The 22673-nt window shown below is 47.7% G+C and overlaps 2 protein-coding genes across 2 annotated transcripts; one reads left to right on the top strand and one right to left on the bottom strand.

Moving 5' to 3' along the window:
* Positions 1-2290: 2290 nt before the first annotated feature.
* Positions 2291-4258, bottom strand: LOC123452880. Its single transcript, XM_045129608.1, has 3 exons — positions 4030-4258; positions 3144-3644; positions 2291-3030 (listed from the first exon to the last, which is right to left on the bottom strand). The coding sequence occupies exons 1-3, from the start codon at positions 4184-4186 to the stop codon at positions 2507-2509; spliced, it is 1182 nt and encodes a 393-aa protein (XP_044985543.1). The 5' UTR covers positions 4187-4258; the 3' UTR covers positions 2291-2506.
* A 15522-nt stretch (positions 4259-19780) lies between these two features.
* LOC123399056 (putative F-box protein At3g10240) lies at positions 19781-21985 on the top strand. The gene is made up of 3 exons (XM_045093483.1): positions 19781-19956; positions 20033-20098; positions 20662-21985. The coding sequence occupies exons 2-3, from the start codon at positions 20033-20035 to the stop codon at positions 21814-21816; spliced, it is 1221 nt and encodes a 406-aa protein (XP_044949418.1). The 5' UTR covers positions 19781-19956; the 3' UTR covers positions 21817-21985.
* The last annotated feature ends 688 nt before the right edge of the window (positions 21986-22673 follow it).

The raw sequence follows: 22673 nt of genomic DNA, 5'->3' as shown, positions 1-22673 counted from the left end.
GCCGGCATAGTTGGATTCTCCTCGCTCCATAAGTGCACGACAGCTATGAGGATGCTTGCATATGGAGCTCTCGGTGATATACAGGAAGACTATGGACGCATGGCTAAGTCCACCACCATTGAGTGTTTGTACAAGTTATGCAGGGTACTGGTGGAAGTGTTTGGACCACAGTACTTGCGATCACCCAATGTTGAAGAGACTGCTCGGATCCTAGCACAGAATGAAGTAAGAGGATTTCCTAGGATGGTTGGAAGCATTGATTGCATGCATTGGTCATGGAAGAACTGTCCATTTGCTTGGCACGGGATGTACAAAGGCGCGAAAGGAGCTTGCAGTGTGGTACTTGAGGCAGTAGCCACACATGACCCCTCGATTTGGCACTCCTTCTTTAGTAATGCCAGGAACTCACAATGACATCAACATCGTGCAGTGCTCAAATGTCTTTGCCAAGTTTGTTGAAGGTCATGCTCCTACGTTGAACTTCAAGGTCAATGGACGCAACTATAACAAAGGATACTACCTAGCAGATGGCATATATCCAAGATAGTCAACATTTGTGAAGACTATCTCAAACCCTGTGCGAGGAGAAAAGAAGTCATACCTTGCTAAGTGTGAGAAGGCTTGCACGAAGGATGTCGAGCGGGCATTTGGAGTGCTCCAATCTCGATTTGCTGTTGTCTCGTACCCCGCTGTGACCTCGTCGAAATCTCAGATGTGGGAGATGATGAATTGTTGTGTCATCTTGCACAACATGATCATTGAGAGCGAGAAGGATGAGCTAGTGTTTGACACTGAACAATATTTCATGCATGATCCTTTTGCAATTGTTGATCACCATGTACCAACAACATGGACTGCCTTCCTTAATATGTGTGAGGAAATCCGAGACCCATAGGTGCATCAAGAAATGCAGAACGATCTGGTGGAGCATCTATGGAGGCTCAAGGGCAACGCCTAGTTTGATGTGTTTTCATTTGTGTTTAAATTATGAGCTTGCTTCGTTGAACGATTTAATTTGAATTGATTTCTATAATGAACTCTATAATAAAAAATATTTTTATTAAATTTATTTCAAAGTAACGAATTTATGCCGAATTTGAGTTGGACGGCTAGGGACAGCCGGGAGCCAGAGCCCCACGTCAAAAATTATCGGTAGTTTGGGTCTGTCGAGTAGAATGCGTTTGCGCGTTGGAGTTGCTCTAACGTTGTGTTGACTGAACAATCAATAATGCTAGACCTACAAAAACTTACAAAGGTTTACTTAACCTTTCAAACTAATTCTTCTGTCCCCCTTGATTTTTAATGGAGGTGGGGTCCCTCATCCCTTAATTACCAATCACAATCCTACACATTAGTTTGTACGTAAAATCTTTAAATAAGGCCCTGTTTGTAACCATTCAAATTATATAATTCCATTTTTATAATCTATTCTGTCTCAAACAGGACAACTTATGGTGTAGATTATAAAACTAGATGGATAGATTATTAAGAACTCATAATCTACTCTATACCAGTTAAAATCAGATTATAGATTGCTAATGACCCATTACCCTTGTAAAGTCGGAGATAATTGCATTCCTACCACCGTCAGCCATCCTTTAAAAAAACAGAAGGCAGACATGTCATTATGCAATGTAAAACCTGAATTACAGTTTATATAATCTGGCCTCCAAACATGTTCACCTAGATTATTTTTATAAACCAGATTATATAATCTATCTTCATAATCCAGATAATCATAATCTGGTAATTCGGGTATCGGGTAAGGGTTCGATTCTCATTTCTTGACTATTCGGTTTTTGGGTTAGGGTTCGGGTTCTAGCGTGGAAAACCCGAAATACGCATACTACCCAAATTATTCATACTGTCCAAAAAAATTATGCTATTATTACACTAACTTGTTACCCATACTATCTGAGTTATTCATATCAAAAGTTGATGTATGCTCAGAATATTTTGGGTATTTTGGGTACCCGAATTACCTGAATCAAAATTTTGAATAATTTGGATTCGGGTATTTTTTTGACAGAAATAATTTCGATTCCCATTTTCGAATAGCCGAATTACCCATAAACCAAACTACCCGAACCGAAATAACCAAAATAAACCGAACTACCCGAACCGAAATAACCGGGCTGATTTGTAGATGCAGCATTACTCCTGAACAATAGCAAGAACGAAACAGAAAATCCAACCGCATTATTTTTCAGTTACGCATGCGTAGCGAAGCATTCACGGGGTTAGCGAGCCGTGGACGCCGCTGTCATTCCAAACTCACATGGCAGAAAGCTTACGCAAATCCCACACAAATTGACTAAGGTGCATGACAAGTTCAGGTTCACGCACAGGCAGGCATAGTTCCCCGCTACATGATCGATTAGGGGTCCATCAATCAATGTCACAAATTACATACTGATACCACTACATAGACGACGATACCGAATCAACGCGACAGGATTGATTTGAGATCCTGGTCTACTCCGACGGATATGGATGACGATGGCTACTAGAGCTTGAGCGGCACGATCTTGACCTGGTCCAGCACGGGGCCGCAGAGCGATACGCCGTCGGTGACCTTGGTGTGGTAGTAGGAGCTGTAGAAGGTGACCCTGGTGCGTGCGCCGGCGGCGACGAACCTGAGGCTCGACGCCTTGAACCCGCCCTTGCCCCTGGACTCGAACGGCACTTTCTGCGTCACGTTGGCGGCGAAGGCCTCCACGAGCATGGAGCCGTGGCAGCCGTTCTTGGCGTCGCCGACGACGTAGGAGAGGTTGTAGGCGCGGTTGGGCACGGTGCGGATGACCTGCGCGATGGCGCTCTCCCGCCCGGCCACCAGCTCCACCGCGTACTGCCCCGCCGGCACCGAGAAGTGGGCCGCGTCGATGTACCGCACCGCCTTGAGCGACTCGATGATCCACCCCGGCAGCGGCGACGTCACGTCCTTCTGCTTGGGCGGCAGCAGCACGCCGACCGACGAGTTCTTGAACACCTGCGGCCCGATCTCGAACCCGTCGTTCTTGATCAGGTTGTCTGCAACAGCCATGTACATCAATGGCATCGTCGTCAACCTCAAGCAACGAACGCACGGCCAGAGCATTTAGACTTAGTGGGGGGCGAACGAGCTTGGATTGGATGGATCTGACCTTTGGTGGGGTACGGCGTGGGGAGCTCCTTGATGGCGACGGCGTCGATGAGCGGGCCGCACGCGGCGTCCTCCTGCAGGCCGGGGTTGCTGAAGGTGACCTGCGCGACGGGGGAGGAGGCGCGGAAGCCCCACGCCCAGGTGTCGGCGGTGTCGGCGCTGTAGAGGGTGCGGACGGCGACGTCGGCGGGGGCGGAGAGCGACGGGGAGACGGCGATGCGCAGGGCCTCGTCCTGCGCGCAGGTGCGGGTGGCGGCGAAGGTGAGCGCGTAGAGCGAGCCGGGGCGCACGGACACGTTCTGCGACGCCGACGCGTGGCTGCCGAGGCGGAGCGCGTGCACGCCGTGCGGCACGGCGAAGAACATGCCGCCGGGCTGCGGCCCGGCGGAGACGTACTCGACGTGGCCCCGCAGCGTCCACCCCGGCAGCGAGTGCCGGCCCACGATGAGGGTCTTGTTCACCTTCCTCGGCGCCGTCTCGAAGTTGCCGTTCATCAGCAGGCCTGCATCAATCGTCCCAAAAAACAAAAAGATCACCACCAGCACTTCTTTTCACCACGACGAGGGCCTCGAAATGCCTGCCTCCACGGATGTCTCTGCATTTTGCTACTCCCCGGATATAAAAGACATGGCCAACTTTTGTCCCTGATCTCGCGATAGATTCGCACGATTTGGGAACAATCTAAAAATGCTAGTAGTAAATACTACAAGGAACAAAGACAAAAATGGAGCGTCAATAACTAGGTCCATTATCTTCGCTTCTTCTCTGTGAATGTTGGTGGCATCAAAGAAAGCCGTTGCAAGTGTTGGAGCACAGAAGCTGCATTTGCAAGAAGAACAGATCCAGAGAGAAGGGTGGGAGGAGACCGGTGGAAGGAGGGCCATTACCTTCAGCGTCCTGAGCTTGGGGCGGTGCAGGGGCGGTGACGGGGGCAGGAGCACGGGCAGGGGCCGGAGGGGGAGCGGTGACGGCGAGCGTGGCGACGGCGGAGGAGGCGGAGACGCAGAGCAGCGCCAGCAGGAGGGCACCCCATGGGAGCTCCATTGCAAGCGAGCTTGGCGACGCAGGCTCTTGACTGAAAGAGATGAGCTCTATCACTTTTTTCTTTCGCTTTGGCTCTTCTTGCAGGGACTGGCCCTGGCTTTTGTGGGAGAGATGGTGAGCAAAGTGCACAGAGAACCTCAGTACTTTTGGTGTTACAAATCCAACCCCTAATACAGAAACCACGTCAGAATGCAAGGATTTGTTGCTTACAAATCAAAATAAGTAAATATATATTATAAAGTATGTTTATATACATCACGTGATACTATATGTGATAAGCAATCCAAACAATTTTTAAAAAAGCATGTTTACATATATTCGTATGCAGTGTCTAGTAAAAGCTTTAAAAAAACTTATATTTAAAAAATGGTATGAGCTATAATTAATTAGTGATTAACCAACAATCATTTCAGACATTCAGGGTTGAAATAGAACTTTGAAAGGAGAACTGCTGCTGGATTTTGATCGACTGTACAGTGCTGCTTGCATTGTCGATAAGAGTGCGATAAGAATTCAGCTTGTCGAAAACCTTGCAAAGAAGGGCGAGCTTGAGAATATGAGAAGAACATGATTAGCCACGACGTTGATTGACTATAATTTGACCGTCTCTGCGGAAGCGCAGGGATCAGAATGAATGTACTGCCCCCGCACTAATGATTCCCGCCTTTTTTTACTGCTACTACAGTTTCCCGCGCATTGCTTGCCTCTGCGGTGCGTACTGCAGACGACAGGCGCTGCACCATCCTACTCCTACTGCTCAGCACTGTCCTCGAAATTAAAATCTCCGGCGTAAATGGCCGAAATCAACCATAGGACATAGGAGCCACCGCCAGCAGTACAAACACGACTATGAAGCTCAACAGTGCTGGTACTAGTAGTCCGCTGCCAGCCACCAGCGCAGCGGCACACACGGTGACTAAGGGCATGTTTGGTTCCCAACCACACTTTGCCAAGCCAAAATTTGGCAGCCACAGTTTAGTTGACATATGTTTGGTTTTTGCCACACTTTGGCTTGCCACACTTTATTGTCCCTATGATCCATTTGTCATAGAGTTACATTTTTTGCCAACTTTTGCCAAAGTTTGGCATTCGTTTTTTCAGCCACACTTTGTGGCTTGCCACACTTTGATGGCTTGCCACACTTTGGCTTGGCAAAATTAGTCTTCAACCAAACAGACCCTAAAACTAAACTAGCTCGACTGTAACACGATTTGAGGGAGTGGTTTTCTTGAGAGGACACTCGTGTTTGTGTTTGACAAGGCGGTTCGGATGGCATGATATGTAATGTAAGTATGTATGTATGATCATTTGCAAGCAAAACCGGGGTACTGCTCGGTTGCCAGATGATCTTCGGAGTAGCATGATGTGGTTCATTGATTGGAACTGTAATGACGAGGCGGTTTGGCGCCACCGTCATGTCAGGGCCCGTCCATGCATGCATTGCACGGTGAGTTGGCCGGCCGGCGGCAGCCACGGGCGGCGACGTCAAACGCATCGAGTGAGGTGAGGAGGTGACGACGACGGAGGGGGAGGAGCTACAGCTACTCGAGTGGCGACGCGTACGGTGCAGCGGCACGCGGCGCATTGGATGCTCTGCGTCCGTCCGGGTCTCGGGGGCACGCCATGCAGTGTGGACTGTGGAGCCGGCCGGGGAGGGGCATCGGGAAGATGGAAAGGACGACGGCCATGCCTCTCTGATGACTCTCTCTCCTCCATGATATCGGGCTCTGCACGCTCTGCAGCGAGTGGGCCGGCCGTGATGGCGCCCTGCTCACCTCATGTGGCCCTGCCTGCCTGCCCGGCTCCACCGTTCCCGTCGACCGTCATTCGTTGGTTGGTTCGTTGGTTCGCAACTGTTTCACCGGAGCCCATCCCCTTTCCCGTTTTTACTCCTTTTTTACACTCGCCAACACGCTAACCTCCAACAGTAGACTCGTAAAAAAAAAGTCCAATAGTACAACATTAGAGCATGGTTAATATTATAGCCAAGTGCTGGCTATAAGCCATCTTACAACCCATGTTATAGCTAAATTGTATAATAGTTAGCTATAAAATAGTACTACTTTTATCATATATAGTCCACTTTTCATTTTTACAAAACACCTAGAAGCACATGCTAAATCAAACTCTTCACGAAAAGCCTGCATCCCTTCTCTCTTCTCTTCTCTCTCATCCAACTCAGCAAAAATATACTTCCTCCGTCCGAAAATACTTGTCCTAAAGATAAATGTATCTAGACTTATTTTATTATATATACAACCAATATATCCATTTTTAGGACAAGTATTTCCGGACGGAGGGAGTAGTATTTTTCCTTACAGCCTGCTGACTGTGCCTTATTGTATTTGCTCTTAAACTGCGTCTCGGGGTAGATAGGCGGGACGTGCACCGTGCATCATATATTTTTAGGAAAAAATCAATTTTGAACACTGAATTTGTAGAGGTTCGGCGAAATGAACATCCAATTCAAAATCCTTGTCGATTGCACACTAAACTATGTAATCCTGGTTTAAAAAGAACCCTGGGTTCGTTTGGCAAACCGGGATTGTTCATTTGACCGGGATTAGACTGCGCTACGAGGGGCGCGTGCAAAAATGACTGGGCCAGCCCAGTCAAGCCCATCTCGCTCTCGGACTTCGCAATATCTATAGAAATAAAAAAAGTGAGATTTTTTTCATGAATTTCGAAGAAATAATCATTGATTTAGAAATGCCACGTACTATTTTTTATAATATTTAAATATATTTTAAAATTCCATGTACTATTTTTATAATATTTAAATATATTTTAAAATTCCATGTACTATTTTTATAATATTTAAATATATTTTAAAATTCCATGTACTATTTTTATAATATTTAAATTAATTTTAAAATGTCATCTACTAGTTTTATAATGTTTAAATATATTTTGAAATGCCATGTACTATTTTTATAATATTTAAATATATTTTGAAATGACATGTATTATTTTTATAATATTTAAATATATTTTGAAATGCGACGTATTATTTTTATAATATTGAAATATATTTTGAAATGCCACGTACAATTTTTATAATATTTAAATATATTTTGAAATGTCACATACTATTTTTATAATATTTAAATATATTTTGAAATGCCACGTACTAAAAAAATAAAATAGGCCGATCCAACGCGCTCCCTGGCCCATCAGATCCCCGTTGACATTTCTTCCGTAAGCATTTTTGTGTCTCAGGGTTCGATTTCGACACGGATCTTATAGTTTAGGTTGCAAACGAGAGGGATTTGGACTTGAGGTTTTGATTCGGTGAACCTTTATGAATTCAGAGTTTAAAATAAACTTTTTCCTTTTTTTTAACTAGCGTGTTGGTTGCTCTCTCCGATGTGGCTCGAGCAGAGTAGGCCACGATTACGACATCTCGACCCTCAAACTTTTGGAGTCACTTGACTTTGATTCACTTGACACATGCGAACCATGCCTCATGGGCAAGATGACTAAGACTCCGTTCTCCGGAACAATGGAGCGTGCAAGTGACTTGTTGGAAATCATACATACCGATGTGTGTGATCCAATGAGCGTAGAGGCACGCGGCGGATATCGTTATTTTCTCACCTTCACTAACAATTTAAGTAGATATGGTTATGTCTACTTGATGAAGCACAAGTGTGAAACATTTGAAAAGTTCAAGCAATTTCACAGTGAAGTGGAAAATCATCGTAACAAGAAGATCAAGTTCCTACGGTCTGATCGTGGGGGTGAATATCTGAGTTTCGAGTTTGGTGCTCACTTAAGACAATGTGAAATTGTTTCGCAGTTAACACCGTCTGGAACACCACAGCGTAATGGTGTGTCCGAACGTCATAATCGTACTTTGTTAGAGATGGTGCGATCTATGATGTCTCTTACTCATTTGCCGTTATCATTTTGGGGTTATGCATTAGAAACAGCTGCATTCACTTTAAATAGGGCACCATCAAAATCCGTTGAGACGACACCATACGAACTGTGGTATGGCAAAAGGCCGAAGTTGTCGTTTCTTAAAGTTTGGGGATGTGATGCTTATGTCAAAAAGCTTCAGCCTGAAAAGCTGGAACCCAAAGCGGAAAAGTGCGTCTTCATAGGTTACCCAAAAGAGACAGTTGGGTACACCTTCTATCTCAAATCCGAGGGCAAAGTGTTTGTTGCTAAAAACGGAGCTTTTCTCGAGAAGGAGTTTCTCTCGAGAGAATTGAGTGGGAGGAAGATAGAACTTGACGAGGTTGTCGAACCTCTCATCCCTCTGGATGGTGGCGCAGGGCAAGGGGAAACCTCTGTCGTTGCGACGCCGGTTGAGGAGGAAGTTAATGATGATGATCATGAAACTCCAGTTCAAGTTTCTGTTGAACCACGCAGGTCGACGAGATCACGCGCTGCTCCAGAGTGGTACGGTAATCCCGTCTTATCAATCATGTTGTTAGACAACAATGAACCTGCAAATTATGAAGAAGCAATGGTGGGCCCAGATTCCAACAAATGGCTAGAAGCCATGAAATCCGAGATAGGATCCATGTATGAGAACAAAGTGTGGACTTTGGAGATACTACCTGAGGGCCGCAAGGCTATTCAGAACAAATGGATCTTTAAGAAGAAGACGGACGCTGACGGTAATGTGACCGTTTATAAAGCTCGACTTGTGGCAAAGGGTTTTTCACAAGTTCCAGGAGTTGACTATGATGAGACATTCTCACCCGTAGCGATGCTTAAGTCCGTCAGAATCATGTTAGCAATATATGCATTTTTCGATTATGAAATCTGGCAGATGGATGTCAAAACGGCGTTCCTCAACGGTTTCCTTAAGGAAGAGTTGTATATGATGCAACCCGAAGGTTTTGTCGATCCTAAAAATGCTGACAAGGTGTGCAAGCTCCAGCGATCCATTTATGGACTGGTGCAAGCATCTCGGAGTTGGAACAAACGTTTTGATGAGGTGATCAAAGCATTTGGGTTTATACAAGTGGTTGGAGAATCTTGTATTTACAAGAAAGTGAGTGGGAGCTCTGTGGCGTTTCTAATATTATATGTGGATGACATATTACTGATTGGAAACAACATAGAGCTTTTGGAGAGCATAAAAGGTTACTTGAATAAAAGTTTCTCTATGAAGGACCTAGGAGAAGCTGCTTACATTCTAGGCATTAAGATCTATAGGGATAGATCAAAACGCCTGATAGGACTTTCACAAAGCACATACCTTGATAAAGTTTTGAAGAGGTTCAAAATGGAACAGTCCAAGAAAGGGTTCTTGCCAATTTTACAAGGTACGAGATTGAGTAAGACTCAGTGCCCAGCAACTGATGAAGATAGAGAGCATATGCGCTCCGTCCCCTATGCTTCAGCCATAGGTTCTATCATGTATGCGATGCTGTGCACTAGACCGGATGTTAGCCTGGCCATAAGTATGGCAGGTAGGTTTCAGAGTAATCCAGGAGTGGATCACTGGACAGCGGTCAAGAATATCCTGAAGTACCTGAAAAGGACTAAGGAGATGTTTCTCGTGTATGGAGGTGACGAAGAGCTCGCCGTAAAAGGTTATGTCGATGCAAGCTTTGACACAGATCCGGACGACTCTAAGTCGCAAACCGGATACGTATTTATTCTTAATGGGGGTGCAGTAAGCTGGTGCAGTTCCAAGCAAAGCGTCGTAGCAGATTCTACATGTGAAGCGGAGTACATGGCTGCCTCGGAGGCGGCTAAGGAGGGTGTCTGGATGAAGCAGTTCATGACGGATCTTGGAGTGGTGCCAAGTGCACTGGATCCAATAACCTTGTTCGGTGACAACACGGGTGCCATTGCCTTAGCAAAGGAACCACGGTTTCACAAGAAGACCAGACACATCAAACGACGCTTCAACCTCATCCGCGACTACGTCGAGGAAGAGGACGTAAATATATGCAAAGTGCACACGGATCTGAATGTAGCAGACCCGCTGACTAAACCTCTTCCACGGCCAAAACATGATCGACACCAGAACTGTATGGGTGTTAGATTTATTACAATGTAATTCACATAGTGATGCGAGGGCTAGATTATTGACTCTAGTGCAAGTGGGAGACTGTTGGAATTATGCCCTAGAGGCAATGATAAATATAGTTATTATTAAAATTCCTGTATCAAGATAATAGTTTATTATCCATGCTATAATTGTATTGAATGAAGACTCATTTACATGTGTGGATACATAGACAAAACACCGTCCCTAGCATGCCTCTAGTTGGCTAGCCAGTTGGTCAATGATAGTCAGTGTCTTCTGATTATGAACAAGCTGTTGTTGCTTGATAACTGGATCACGTCATTGGGAGAATCACGTGATGGACTAGACCCAAACTAATAGACGTAGCATGTTGATCGTGTCATTTTGTTGCTACTGTTTTCTGCGTGTCAAGTATTTATTCCTATGACCATGAGATCATATAACTCACTGACATCGGAGGAATGCTTTGTGTGTATCAAACGTCGCAACGTAACTGGGTGACTATAAAGATGCTCTACAGGTATCTCCGAAGGTGTTAGTTGAGTTAGTATGGATCAAGACTGGGATTTGTCACTCCGTGTGATGGAGAGGTATCTCGGGGCCCACTCGGTAATACAACATCACACACAAGCCTTGCAAGCAATGTAACTTAGTGTAAGTTGCGGGATCTTGTATTACGGAACGAGTAAAGAGACTTGTCGGTAAACGAGGTTGAAATAGGTATGCGGATACTGACGATCGAATCTCGGGCAAGTAACATACCGAAGGACAAAGGGAATGACATACGGGATTATACGAATCCTTGGCACTGAGGTTCAAACGATAAGATCTTCGTAGAATATGTAGGATCCAATATGGGCATCCATGTCCCGCTATTGGATATTGACCGAGGAGTCTCTCGGGTCATGTCTACATAGTTCTCGAACCCGCAGGGTCTGCACACTTAAGGTTCGACGTTGTTTTATGCGTATTTGAGTTATATGGTTGGTTACCGAATGTTGTTCGGAGTCCCGGATGAGATCACGGACGTCACGAGGGTTTTCGGAATGGTCCGGAAACGAAGATTGATATATAGGATGACCTCATTTGATTACCGGAAGGTTTTCGGAGTTACCGGGAATGTACCGGGAATGACGAATGGGTTCCGGGAGTTCACCGGGGGGGCAACCCACCCCGGGGAAGCCCACAGGCCTTGGGGGAGACACACCAGCCCTTAGTGGGCTGGTGGGACAGCCCACAAGTGGTCTATGCGCCAAGAGAAGAAAAATCAAGAGGAAAAGAAAAAAAAGGAGGAGGTGGGAAGGGAGGAGGACTCCCTCCCACCAAACCTGGTCCAACTCGGTTTGGGGGGGGGGGAGAGTCCTCCCCCTTGGCTCGGCCGACCCCCTTGAGGGTCCTTGGACCCCAAGGCAAGGCCCCATCCCTCCCACCTATATATACGGAGGTTTTAGGGCTGATTTGAGACGACTTTTCCACGGCAACCCGACCACATACCTCCACGGTTTTTCCTCTAGATCGCGTTTCTACGGAGCTCGGGCGGAGCCCTGCTGAGACAAGGTCATCACCAACCTCCGGAGCGCCGTCACGCTGCCGGAGAACTCTTCTACCTCTCCGTCTCTCTTGCTGGATCAAGAAGGCCGAGATCATCGTCGAGCTGTACGTGTGCTGAACGCGGAGGTGCCGTCCGTTCGGTACTAGATCTTGGGACTGATCGCGGGATTGTTCGCGGGGCGGATCGAGGGACGTGAGGACGTTCCACTACATCAACCGCGTTCTCTAACGCTTCTGTTGTACGGTCTACAAGGGTACATAGATCACTCATCCCCTCTCGTAGATGGACATCACCATGATAGGTCTTCGTGCGCGTAGGAAATTTTTTGTTTCCCATGCGACGTTCCCCAACAAATATAGGCCCAGTTGTCACGGTCACAAAACGGCCCAGTTTTTGACATAATTAACATAAAAAAAAGTAGCCCGCCCGTCGTTGTAGTCGCCGTCGCCGTCTTCACTGGTCGTCGGTGTCGTCGTCGTCGCCGTCGCTGACGAGGTCGACGTAGGGCAGCGGCGTCCCCAGGTGGACCGACGGTCCCTCGTGCGCAGGGGCGTGCTGGAAGCTCGCATGCAACACCTCCTCCCATGGTGAGGCCTCCTGCTCCGGTGATCGCGGCGGCGTGGGACACCAGTTCACGGCCCCCAGTGCCTGCGCCATCTCCGGCGCGGTGCAGGACCAGCCCCATGATGCGCCCACCAGCTCCGAAGGGAACGCGACCACCTCCTCCTCCTCCATCGGCTCGGGGATGGCGACGTTGCCGACCGCGGAGAGGGCCATGGCGCGGTCCAGGCCCGGTCATTGACGCTCATCACGTGTCGTCATGGAGTCCTCCATGACGCGCTAAATGAGCCGGGCCTCCTCCTCCTCCGTCATGCGAGGATGTGGAGGTGGTGACGGAGACGACGAAGGCGACGGCGTGGGCGTGATGCCGCGCACCCGTGTGCGTCCGTGCACCTCCCTTGCCCGCCGCGGCCCCGCGACCGTCCCGGCGAAGTACGAGGCACGTCGCACATCGTGCTCGTCCCTCAGCCATGTGTCCCAAAGGGTGCTGTGGGCGGCTTACCTTGGGTCGTAGTAGAGGTCGTCGGGGAGGAGGCGGTGACGGCGCTTGATCTCCTTGCGGCGCGCACGGCCGCTCGTCGACACCGGAGGGATGGGAACGCGTTCGTTGGAGAGATGCCACGCGTTGGGGAGGTGGACATCACTCCACAAGACCGGCGTCCTCGTCTCCGAGTAGCGCCGGCAAACCTCAATGCTGAGGTACTGCCTGTCACGATGGTCGGCGGGCGTGGGAGCGATGGAGCAGGGAGTCGCGGCCTGGCGCGATGGCGATGCGGCCTGCTCCTTAACGGAGCCGCGGAGGCGTCCCGACGAGGAGCCAGCCTTGCGGTCGTGGGTGCCCTTGTGGCCATAGTTCACAGACCCATGGCTGTGGCGGCGGGCGAGCTCGAGGAGGAGGCTAGGGTTTCGCCAGGGGACTGTCGGGTTTCGAGGAGGCCGCGGGGGTGGCGATGGGAACTGTGGACGACCGGTCCATGACTTCCTCATTTAAGAAGGACTGTGACCGTCCCCTGGGCGGATGACAGGCGGGCCCGCCCGCTCGTGCGCATTAATGCGGGTGGGTGGGAGGTTGGTGGCCGCTTGCCACGCGTCCCCAACGCGGACAAGCGCGCGACCGTTTGGTGTCCGCCACGACCCAAATCCCGTGCAAGTTTGCGCTCAAAATGGGTCATGCCGGACACGAAACGGAGAGGATGGGTCCGGACCGTATCACGCTGGGCCGACCTATTTGTCCCTTTTACCCCAAACGCACGGGGCCGGACAGAATGGGGTCGTGCGGTGGAGTTGGCCTTATATCCAGCCTAAATATAGGACGGATATAAAGGCGTCGAGGCACACGCCCGTCCGTCGGACTCAAGAGCCTGACTCCATCATTGCACCAAATTCATCCGATAGAATTGATGGATCCATTCACTCTTTGCTCTCTTCTTCCTCCTTCGCGTCGTCCGTCTCGCAGCTCCGTTGTCGGGCACGCTCCATCACCGTTCCTATCCTCTGCCCCGCCACCTCAAGCAGCGGAGTCTTTTGTCATGTTCTCGCCGCGGAGGACATCCTCACCGGCCCGGAAGACACCGTTGTATGTCTGGCAACTCTCTGGCCCCGCCTTGCACCGGATGTGTTCGACACATTGTCTGGCCCGATGTTTTGTCAATTTTTTAGTGAAAACGATGGATTCCGATGCTTCGTCCCGCGAGGAGTATGGATCGACGGAACTTGATCAAATGATTCAAGATGAGTTCTTCGATTCCTTGGATCCAGACGAAGAAGTGGACATGATCGTGCTCATGACCATGCAAGAGGAAATAGGCCGGGGAGTGGAGCATATTCTCAATTTCAGGGGCTCAATCAAAGCGAGAAGAGTGATCAATCGGGATAGGGTATCCACGGCAAAGCTACTCCAGAAGGATTACTTTGCTCTGAACCCAATTTTCCCGGATGATCCATGGTTCATCGTCGTTTTCGCATGCGAAAACCATTGTTTTTGCGTATTGTGGACGGAGTGGAGGCACACAACGACTACTTCAAGCTCATAAGGGATTGTTGCGGTCAACTCTCTTTCTCTGCCAAGTAGAAGCGCGCGACTGTTGTGAGAATGCTTGCACTTGGTACCGTGACAGATGTCGTTGGTGAATGTTCATGATGGGGGAGAGCACATGCGTGAAGACAGTTTTCCCGTGCTGTTGTGGAGGTGTTTGGAGCAAAGTATGTGAGAGAACCAAATGTGTAGGACACAGAGAAGTTATTGACAATTGGAGAGGCTAGAGGTTTCCAGGAATGCTCGAATCAATTGATTTCATGCACTAGAAGTGGAAGAACTGCCCCAAAGGTTTGCGAGGAATGCATCAAGGTCAAACCAGAGAGGCCACCATCATACTAGAAGCGATGGCATCACATGACTTATGGATTTGGCATGCTTTTTTTTGGAATGACGGGTTCTCACAACAACATCAACGGACTTTAGCGATCTTTGGTGTTTAAGAGGGCTTTGCAATGGAGAATCACCGTCGGGCAACTACACCGACAACGACTGAGACTATAACATGGAATACTATCTTGCTGATGGCATATATTCTCGTCAGTGGGCTGCATTTATGAAGACCATATGCGAACATGGCAACAAACAAAAGCACTTCACAACTATGCAGGAAGCAGCCACGAAGGTGTGGAAAAGGCATTCGAAGTGTTGCAAGCTCGCTGGGGAATTGTTCGTGGGGATGCAATGATGTGGGAATCGAAAACTTTAGGGCAACTGATGACAATTGTGTTATTTTGCATAATATGATTGTCGATAATGAGGGTGATGGTGTAACCCAAACCAATGGTTTTAAAGCACGTGGAGAACAAGATGAAATCCCAGAAGATCAAGATGCAGCTCAACTTATGAACTTTCTGCACATGCATAAGAATCTCCGAGATCATCACGTGCATGCGTAACTTCTCCATGATCTTATGGAGCATATGTGGACACACAATGGAAACCAAAGAGCAGCCGATTGATTGTGCACTTCAATTAAATTTTATGTAAACATTATTTATGTTCGGTACCAACATCTGTAATTTATGCAAGACAATGGCTTGTGTGATCGATGTTCATGGTTTTGCATGGATTTGAGAGTCTGGATATGAGACATGTGGATGCGGAGAGAAAAATCCGAGGGGCTGCCCGGACGCGTCCGCGGACGCGCGTCCGTGGACGTATAGGGGGCCGAATTTGCCCAATCCGGTTGTAGATGCTCAAGTAGTTTGGACCGTGTGGTTCGAACATGTTTTGCCACCTCCACCCCCTTTAAATCCTCTCTTTCGGTTTTATTATTTTGCACTTTGTCTCTCTCCTTCTTATTTTCTACCCGTATCCTTCTCGTTTGACACGTTGTACCTCGCCGACCGCCATCCAAGCATTGTCGAACGTCTACAGGCCCATCCACGTGCCTGCTCACCTTGTATTACGGCGCACTCCACCCAAGATTCATCTGCAATGAGGCACACTCCACCTCTTCGCCGACGCCGTCCGTGACAAACATCATGCCTGACAGGTGTTCGATTGAATGCCATTGATCTTATTTCTAAAGTACACCTCGTTTCTTAAAGTAAGAAGGGTGACGGGGTACTCGGTGAAGGAGGATGATTTGTTGTGTGATGCATGGTTGACTGTATTTGCTCACTTCGTAGGCACGAGCAGAAGAGGGGCATTTTGGTAGCGCATGCATGGTATGTTTCATGCGCGAAAGCACATTGCGCCCTATGTTTGGACCGCGTGGTCCGAACCGTGGAAGCCATTCAATGCATGCATGCATCGGTTCGTCGAGCAGTCCAGACCATTATTTCCCCGCAAAACGAAACCAAACGTGGGAGGTTTTGCGGGAATCCAGACACGAAAAACATCGGAATTTGACCCCCCGTGGCCAACCTAAAAGGAAGGCGGAGCTCGCGCTTTTGTAGCAACCCACACTATTTAGGCGCCAAAACCCCTCACCCCCTTCTTCCATTCCCTGCAGCTCTTCACCCAATTCCCGCCCTTTTCGTCCACTATCACCTTCTTTTCGAGGTCGATGCATGGAACCGGAGGAGAACCTGTCGGAGATGGAGGTGGAGGAAGTGACGGAGGATGTGAGCATCCTACTCGCCCGGAAGATTAGCTTGGCTACGTGGAAAACTCGCCGCATCAGAGTGAAGGCCACAGAGGAGGAGTAGCTCAAGAAGTTGATGGGCCACAATGGGCGTGATGGTGTCGCGGACGCCGCGGTGCATAGAAAGGTGCGCTCACGGTACATACGGTCCAGTGGCCGGAGCATTACAAGCCTCCATATTACTACGCCGCCAAGCAACTCAGAGCCGCCGCTGGGAAGGTAACTTACAGTGTCGACATAAACGTGGCACTGCTCTTCTCAATGTGTTCTTCATGGAAGATCATCCCGACTTGGACGACGGGTAGGGAGCAGATGGGTGCCCGCACGCTGTTGGCTACAATGGCTAGAGCGGGAGGCCTGGCGTACGATGGACAGTGATATGCTCGACATCATCCACGACGGAGGTGGAGGCGATAGTGCAGGATATTGCTATGAGCACGGACATGTGGAGACTCAGACTCCACCGAGTCCGACAACTACCGCAGCACCAGTCCTACACATAGACGGGCACACAACAGTCATACACCCAGACCAGCGTGGGCACACAACGACATCAATGTTGGGCAGCCGGATAGTAGTAGTAGTAGGAGGATGACGATGATTCGGATGGTACAAACAATGTTCCAAAGAAGAAGAGTAGAGGAGAAAGCTTGAACATGCGGGACGATGAGCTGAGTGCGATGCATGGTTGGCCACTAGCCTCGATTTTGGCACGAAGCAAAAGAGAATAACATTTTGGAACAATATGCGGGAGGACGAGCTGATGTGGAATGCATGGTTGGCCACTATCCTAGATTTTGGCACGAAGCAAAAGGGAACAACATTTTGAAACAACATTCACATTAGGTTTCACGAACACAAGCATTTCGAACCCCACTTCGACGTGGTCATCCGCAACCATCAATGGAAGTCCCTTAACCATCGATGGTACACCATCCAAGAGGCCGTGTCAAAGTATTACGGGCATTTGAAGCATATCGTCGCACGGTGTCCTAGCGGTGCACAAATCATCGAGTAAGTAGGTGTACCACTAGCCAAATATGCATAGTATTGTTTATCACGAGCTGGATACGCACAATATTGTTACTCACTAGTCGGATATACATATGTTTGTTGATCACAAGCCAAGCATATATAGTTTGTTGATCACAAGCCGAGCATATATAGCTTGTTGATCACTAGCCGGATATGCATTGTTGATCATTAGTCAGATATGCATTGTTGATCACTAGTTGGATATGCACATTATTGTTGCTCACTAGATGGATATACATAGTTTTGTTGATCACAAGCCGAGCATACATAGTTTTATTGATCACTAACCGTATATGCATTATTGATTACTAGTCGAATATGCATTGTTGATCACTAGCCGGACATACATAGTTTTGTTGCTCACTAGACGGATATACTTAGTTTTGTTGATCCGGATATGCATTGTTGACAATGTACCATTTTATAGCCTTCTCATCCTTGATTGGTGTACAAGAAGTTGGAGAATAAAAGTTTCACCGTCATGCATTGTTGATCAAATTGAATGGGCAAGCAAAGTGAAACCTTTTCATAGCCAAGACCGTCGCCCAAGCTACCGAGGAAGAAACCAGTGACCCTCCCGACCCAACTCAAAAATCGCCTAAGAAGGTCAAAAGATTTTTACGGGGCAAGAAGTGGGAGGAGGAGAGGGTGAAGCGAGAAGGTGTGGCAGCCAAGCTAATGGATAAGTTCAAGGATGCATGTGTGAAGCGCTCAGACCTCAAGGAGGATAAACATGCGGAGAGGTTCAAATTGTTGACGGACGTGACAAAGAAGAAACTCAAGCTCGAAGAGAGGAGGACCGTGATCCAAGAGAGGAAGGCCGCGCTTGAGGAAAAGACGTTAATCCATGAATGCCGACGCAAGAATGATCTGCAATCCGTTCGCTACCAGATGTTGCAGCGGCAAAAAAGATGAGTTGATAGCGGCGAACATTAAGGACGCGGTAGAGGCGAATACAAAGGTGGTGGCTGCATACGCGGCGGCGCTTGTTCGGCGTGAAGATGGCTAGGGTTGCCGGTCCGATAGGGTAGAAAATTACACGGAGTACCGGACTGATGGATGAAGGAAAAAGAAGACTTTGGCACTTCCAAGGTTTTGATTTTCTTTTCTAGTATTCTGTAAGGCCGCGCTTGGATTCTCGTATTTCTTTCGCATACACGTGTAAGAAATACACGCCCCTGCCCATCTATAACGTTTTCGGTCGGAATTCACTCTATTCCCATAACATACACTTGTAAAATTGTATTAGATTTCACTCCATCCAAGCGCGGCCTAAGGGTGTTTATAAGGATTGTTTTAAAAAATCATGTTTGTAAGGACATACTCCCTTCGTCTCAAAATAAGTGTCTTAGTTTTATACTAGTTTTAAGAGCATCTTTAACAGACACGTTAAACAAGCGTCGCGCTAAAAAGTAGTCTTTTTGCGCGCGCTACCGACCCGGACGCTCCAGCAGAGGCGCAAAAACCGCGCGCGTGGCATAACCAGTTCAGCGCGCGGGCGAAAATGCCATCGCGCACCGTTTATTTGCTATGCCCGCTCCCGTGGGTGCATAGTCGAGCGTCCGCTAGCAACTCCACCTACCTCATCCAACCGCGGCGCCGCCGCCGCCCGCGCCACCCCATTTCTTTCGGCGACCGTTCCGATGCTTCCCCGGCCTATCCCTCGCGCCGCCGCCGCTTCCTCCATCTCTCTCTAATCACTGCGGCACCTCGCGTGCGGCAGTCGTCTAACGAACAGCGCCCGGCCGTCCACTGCCGCTCGGCCGACAAAGAACATCATGATTTGTGCATTTGATGTTGTATTGTTGAACTGTTTGTTGTATTGAAAGGTAAACTATTTGTTTGAGTTGTAATAAACTATTTGTTTGAGTTGTAATGAAATTGAACTATTTTTGTTGATTTATTTGTTTGTGTTTGGTTTTTTGCTTGTGTTTTGAGTGCATATGCTGTTTGAGCGATAACGCGCGTTGCATTTTACTGCGCATGCTGGAGCTACATGCGCGCACTGACGAAAGGTGCGCCGTAAATTGATTTTTAGCACGCCGCGCGTTGGACGGCTGTTGAAGATGCTTTAATATAAAATTGAATTAAATTTAAGACACTTATTTTAGAACGGATGGAGTAGATTGGCCCACGATTGGTCCGTGGAGTACTATTTTCCTTCGGCCTTCTCGTCCAAAAAAAGAAAACTCGAAAGGGTGTGGGCTTTGATGTTTTTGTTTTCTTGAGGTGAGGGTGTGGGCTTTCGCAGATTTCCCGTCGCACACACGGTCGAGGGCAAGGGTCCGGCCCAATACGATCCTCTCCATAGTGTGCCACGGTGAGCAGCCTCACTCTCAGTCTAAAAACCGCGGCCGTTCCCCTCTTCCACCCACCGGAGACCTATTTCCCGGCGCGGCCGCTGCTTCCCGCAACATCGAGCTCCCCGCCTCGCCGACCCACCCCGGCAGCCTCGCTCGCGCTTGCCGCCTCGTCCAGCACCGGAGGCAACCAGCGCGCGGTGAGTTCTCAGGCTTCGGTTATTCCATTTCCCCCCTTTTCTCCTCGGGCGTTGCATCTGATCTGAGCTCGTGCAGATGGACCCTGGCTCTTCTTCCCCGGGGGCATTCCGCCGTCCTGGCTTGCCGTCGCCCCAGCTCCTCGTATGAACTCGCGCAGTTTTCCCACTCGTCTTCGTGCTGCAAAAGAGATCTGTGTTTTTCCCTTCTCTTGTTTTTTTTGGTCTGAGGCTATAATCACATATGTTTTGCGGCTTCACTCGTTTGCCAAGTCGGATGTTGACCCCTAAAATGTTGGCAGAGAGGGGAATGCTCATTCTCAGCTTCCGCAGTGAAAGTTGAATATGTTTTCAGTTCAAATAGCAATTAAACATGCATTTTTCTATAGTTACCATTGTTTGTTAACTTGAGTATGAACTTCTTTTTTTTTAGGAAGCTGAGTATGAACTTCTGAGCATGAAGGCAATGGTTACTATTTATTAAATACTAATGTTTTGAGTTTGTATTCCATGATTAAGATATTTTAAAAAACAAACATTCATTCTCTCAGCTTTTCTTACATGTTCGGCATCGTTACTTTTAAAGTTCTTGGTAACCTGAATATACACAACCTCTTATGTTTCTTAGTTTTACATAATTTTTTTACTTGTCTTTATATGAAGACAAAAGTCTACCATGGAGAACTAAGACATATGTGACCCGAGCAGGAGGTATCCATGTCTTCGCTAACTGATGACTTGGTGGTGGAGATCTTGTCCCGGCTACCGCTCAACTCCTTTTGCCGTTTCAAATGTGTCTGCAAGTCTTGGTGTGCCTTGTCATCTGATCCACACTACCGCAAGAAGTTCCCAAGAAATCCCATTGGTATGTTTTACCAAATACCTGAGTACCGCACTGATATCCATCTTGCCAGGCTTCCCTCAAGCAACCAAGAAATTGACACTACACTTAGCTTTGTGCCATGTTATGAGGACCTACAGCTTATGGGTTGCAGCAATGGCCTACTTCTTTGTTATCATGGTGGTATTAGAACGTATTTTGCAGATATATCCCACGTTATTGTGTGCAATCCGGCAACTCAAGAGTGGATGTCACTTCCAAATACTGAACCTGGACCGTCAAGCTCTGGTTGTGACCTTGTGTTGTGTTTTGATCCATCATGGTCTCAACACTTCCATGTCTTGAGCTTCCAGTTTTTGTCTTCCACGGTTGGTGAAGCCTTCACTGAAGTTAAGATATTTTTTTCCGAGAATTTCATATGGTCTAGTTGTCGCTGGAGAATTGAAACTAGATTTCAGGGTAGTCCGCGCTTCCTGAATGGGGTGCTGTATGTGAATGGTCTATTGGATCATGTCCTTCTGGCAATCGATGCACCCGACCCATGTACGCGGTTGCTTAGTCAGAGGATCATTCAGCTGCCAGGATTTCCAAATGATCTGGGGGTGTTTAGTTGGTGTAGTGGGTGTCTTTGCCAATCATTAGGGGTCTTATGCTACGCACAACAGGAATTTGATGGTTGTATGATGCGGATTTGGAGTTTGGAAGGCACCGACAGTTGGGTGGTGAGGCATCGTCTAAGTATGAACAATGTATTTGGGAGGGACTTGTTGCTCCGCACTGATCATAATGGATTTCGGCGTTTCGATTACGACATCTTTGATTTTGACTTGGGGAGAGAGCTAGTTATCCTTGTTGACAGAATTGATCATAAGATCATCTCATTTAGCATCAGTACTGGAAAAGGCTCAGAGATTCTAAAGGTTCCAGAATTCGGTTTTCTATATGGAAGTCAACTCTACGTGCCATACTATGGCAAGTTTCCAGCTTCAGTGCTTCAAAGAGCTGAAGATGAATGGGAGTAGTAACCATATTTACCCTATGAATGCTGTAATCTCTAGGTATCTTTTGTACATTAGCTGTACCAAACAGCTGTTATACTGGATTGTTGGCTTTGCTATGTGATCTCTATGAATGCTAGCATATTTATCCTATGAGGCGGCAGCTTGAGAGTGCATAGCCATGATTTACTTATACCATGCCTGGTCTTACTTATGCTTTCTTGATGACGATGCCTGAAGTGTTAGGATCGGCAGCTGCAAACGAGTTTGTAATCACAGTTCTTTTGATCCCCAAATTGCTCTGCACTAATAATGAATGATTATGTTATTACGATTATGATATCCTTGCTTTCGCATTGGAGAGAGAGCTAGTTTTGATTGTTGACCAAAATGAAGAGAAGGTGCTCTCATATATCATCATTACTGGCAAAGGCTTGGAGATTCTGAATATTCCAATGTTCAATGCTTCAAGGTGCTCAAGATGGATGTTAGAATATATTCTATCCGTTTCTAAATACAATTCTTTTTATAGATTTTAGGCTACATAAGGATGTATATAAACATATTTTAAATTATAGATTTCAGTGGCGAAGCTACACAAAAACTACCGGGGGTCAAGCGTAAATGATGCAAATCTGGGGGGCAAAAAGCTAATTTTCCCCCTCATCTAGGTCCTCCAAAAGAATATTCTTCAGACTTTTCTCCCAGGCTGGAGGGCAGCCCCCCCTCCCCGCGGCCTCAACATAGCTCCGCCGCTGGTAGATTCACTCGTATTACTCCGTCTGTAGTCCGTAGTGATTTTTTTAAAAAGACTTATATTTAGGGCATGTTCTGACTGATCTCCTTCCACTCCAAACTTCTTAAAAAATCGCCTGAAGCCA

The sequence above is a fragment of the Hordeum vulgare genome, chromosome 5H, assembly GCF_904849725.1.
Source record: "Hordeum vulgare subsp. vulgare chromosome 5H, MorexV3_pseudomolecules_assembly, whole genome shotgun sequence".
NCBI classification, from domain to species: Eukaryota; Viridiplantae; Streptophyta; class Magnoliopsida; order Poales; family Poaceae; genus Hordeum; species Hordeum vulgare.
This window is presented reverse-complemented; position numbering and strand designations above follow the sequence as displayed.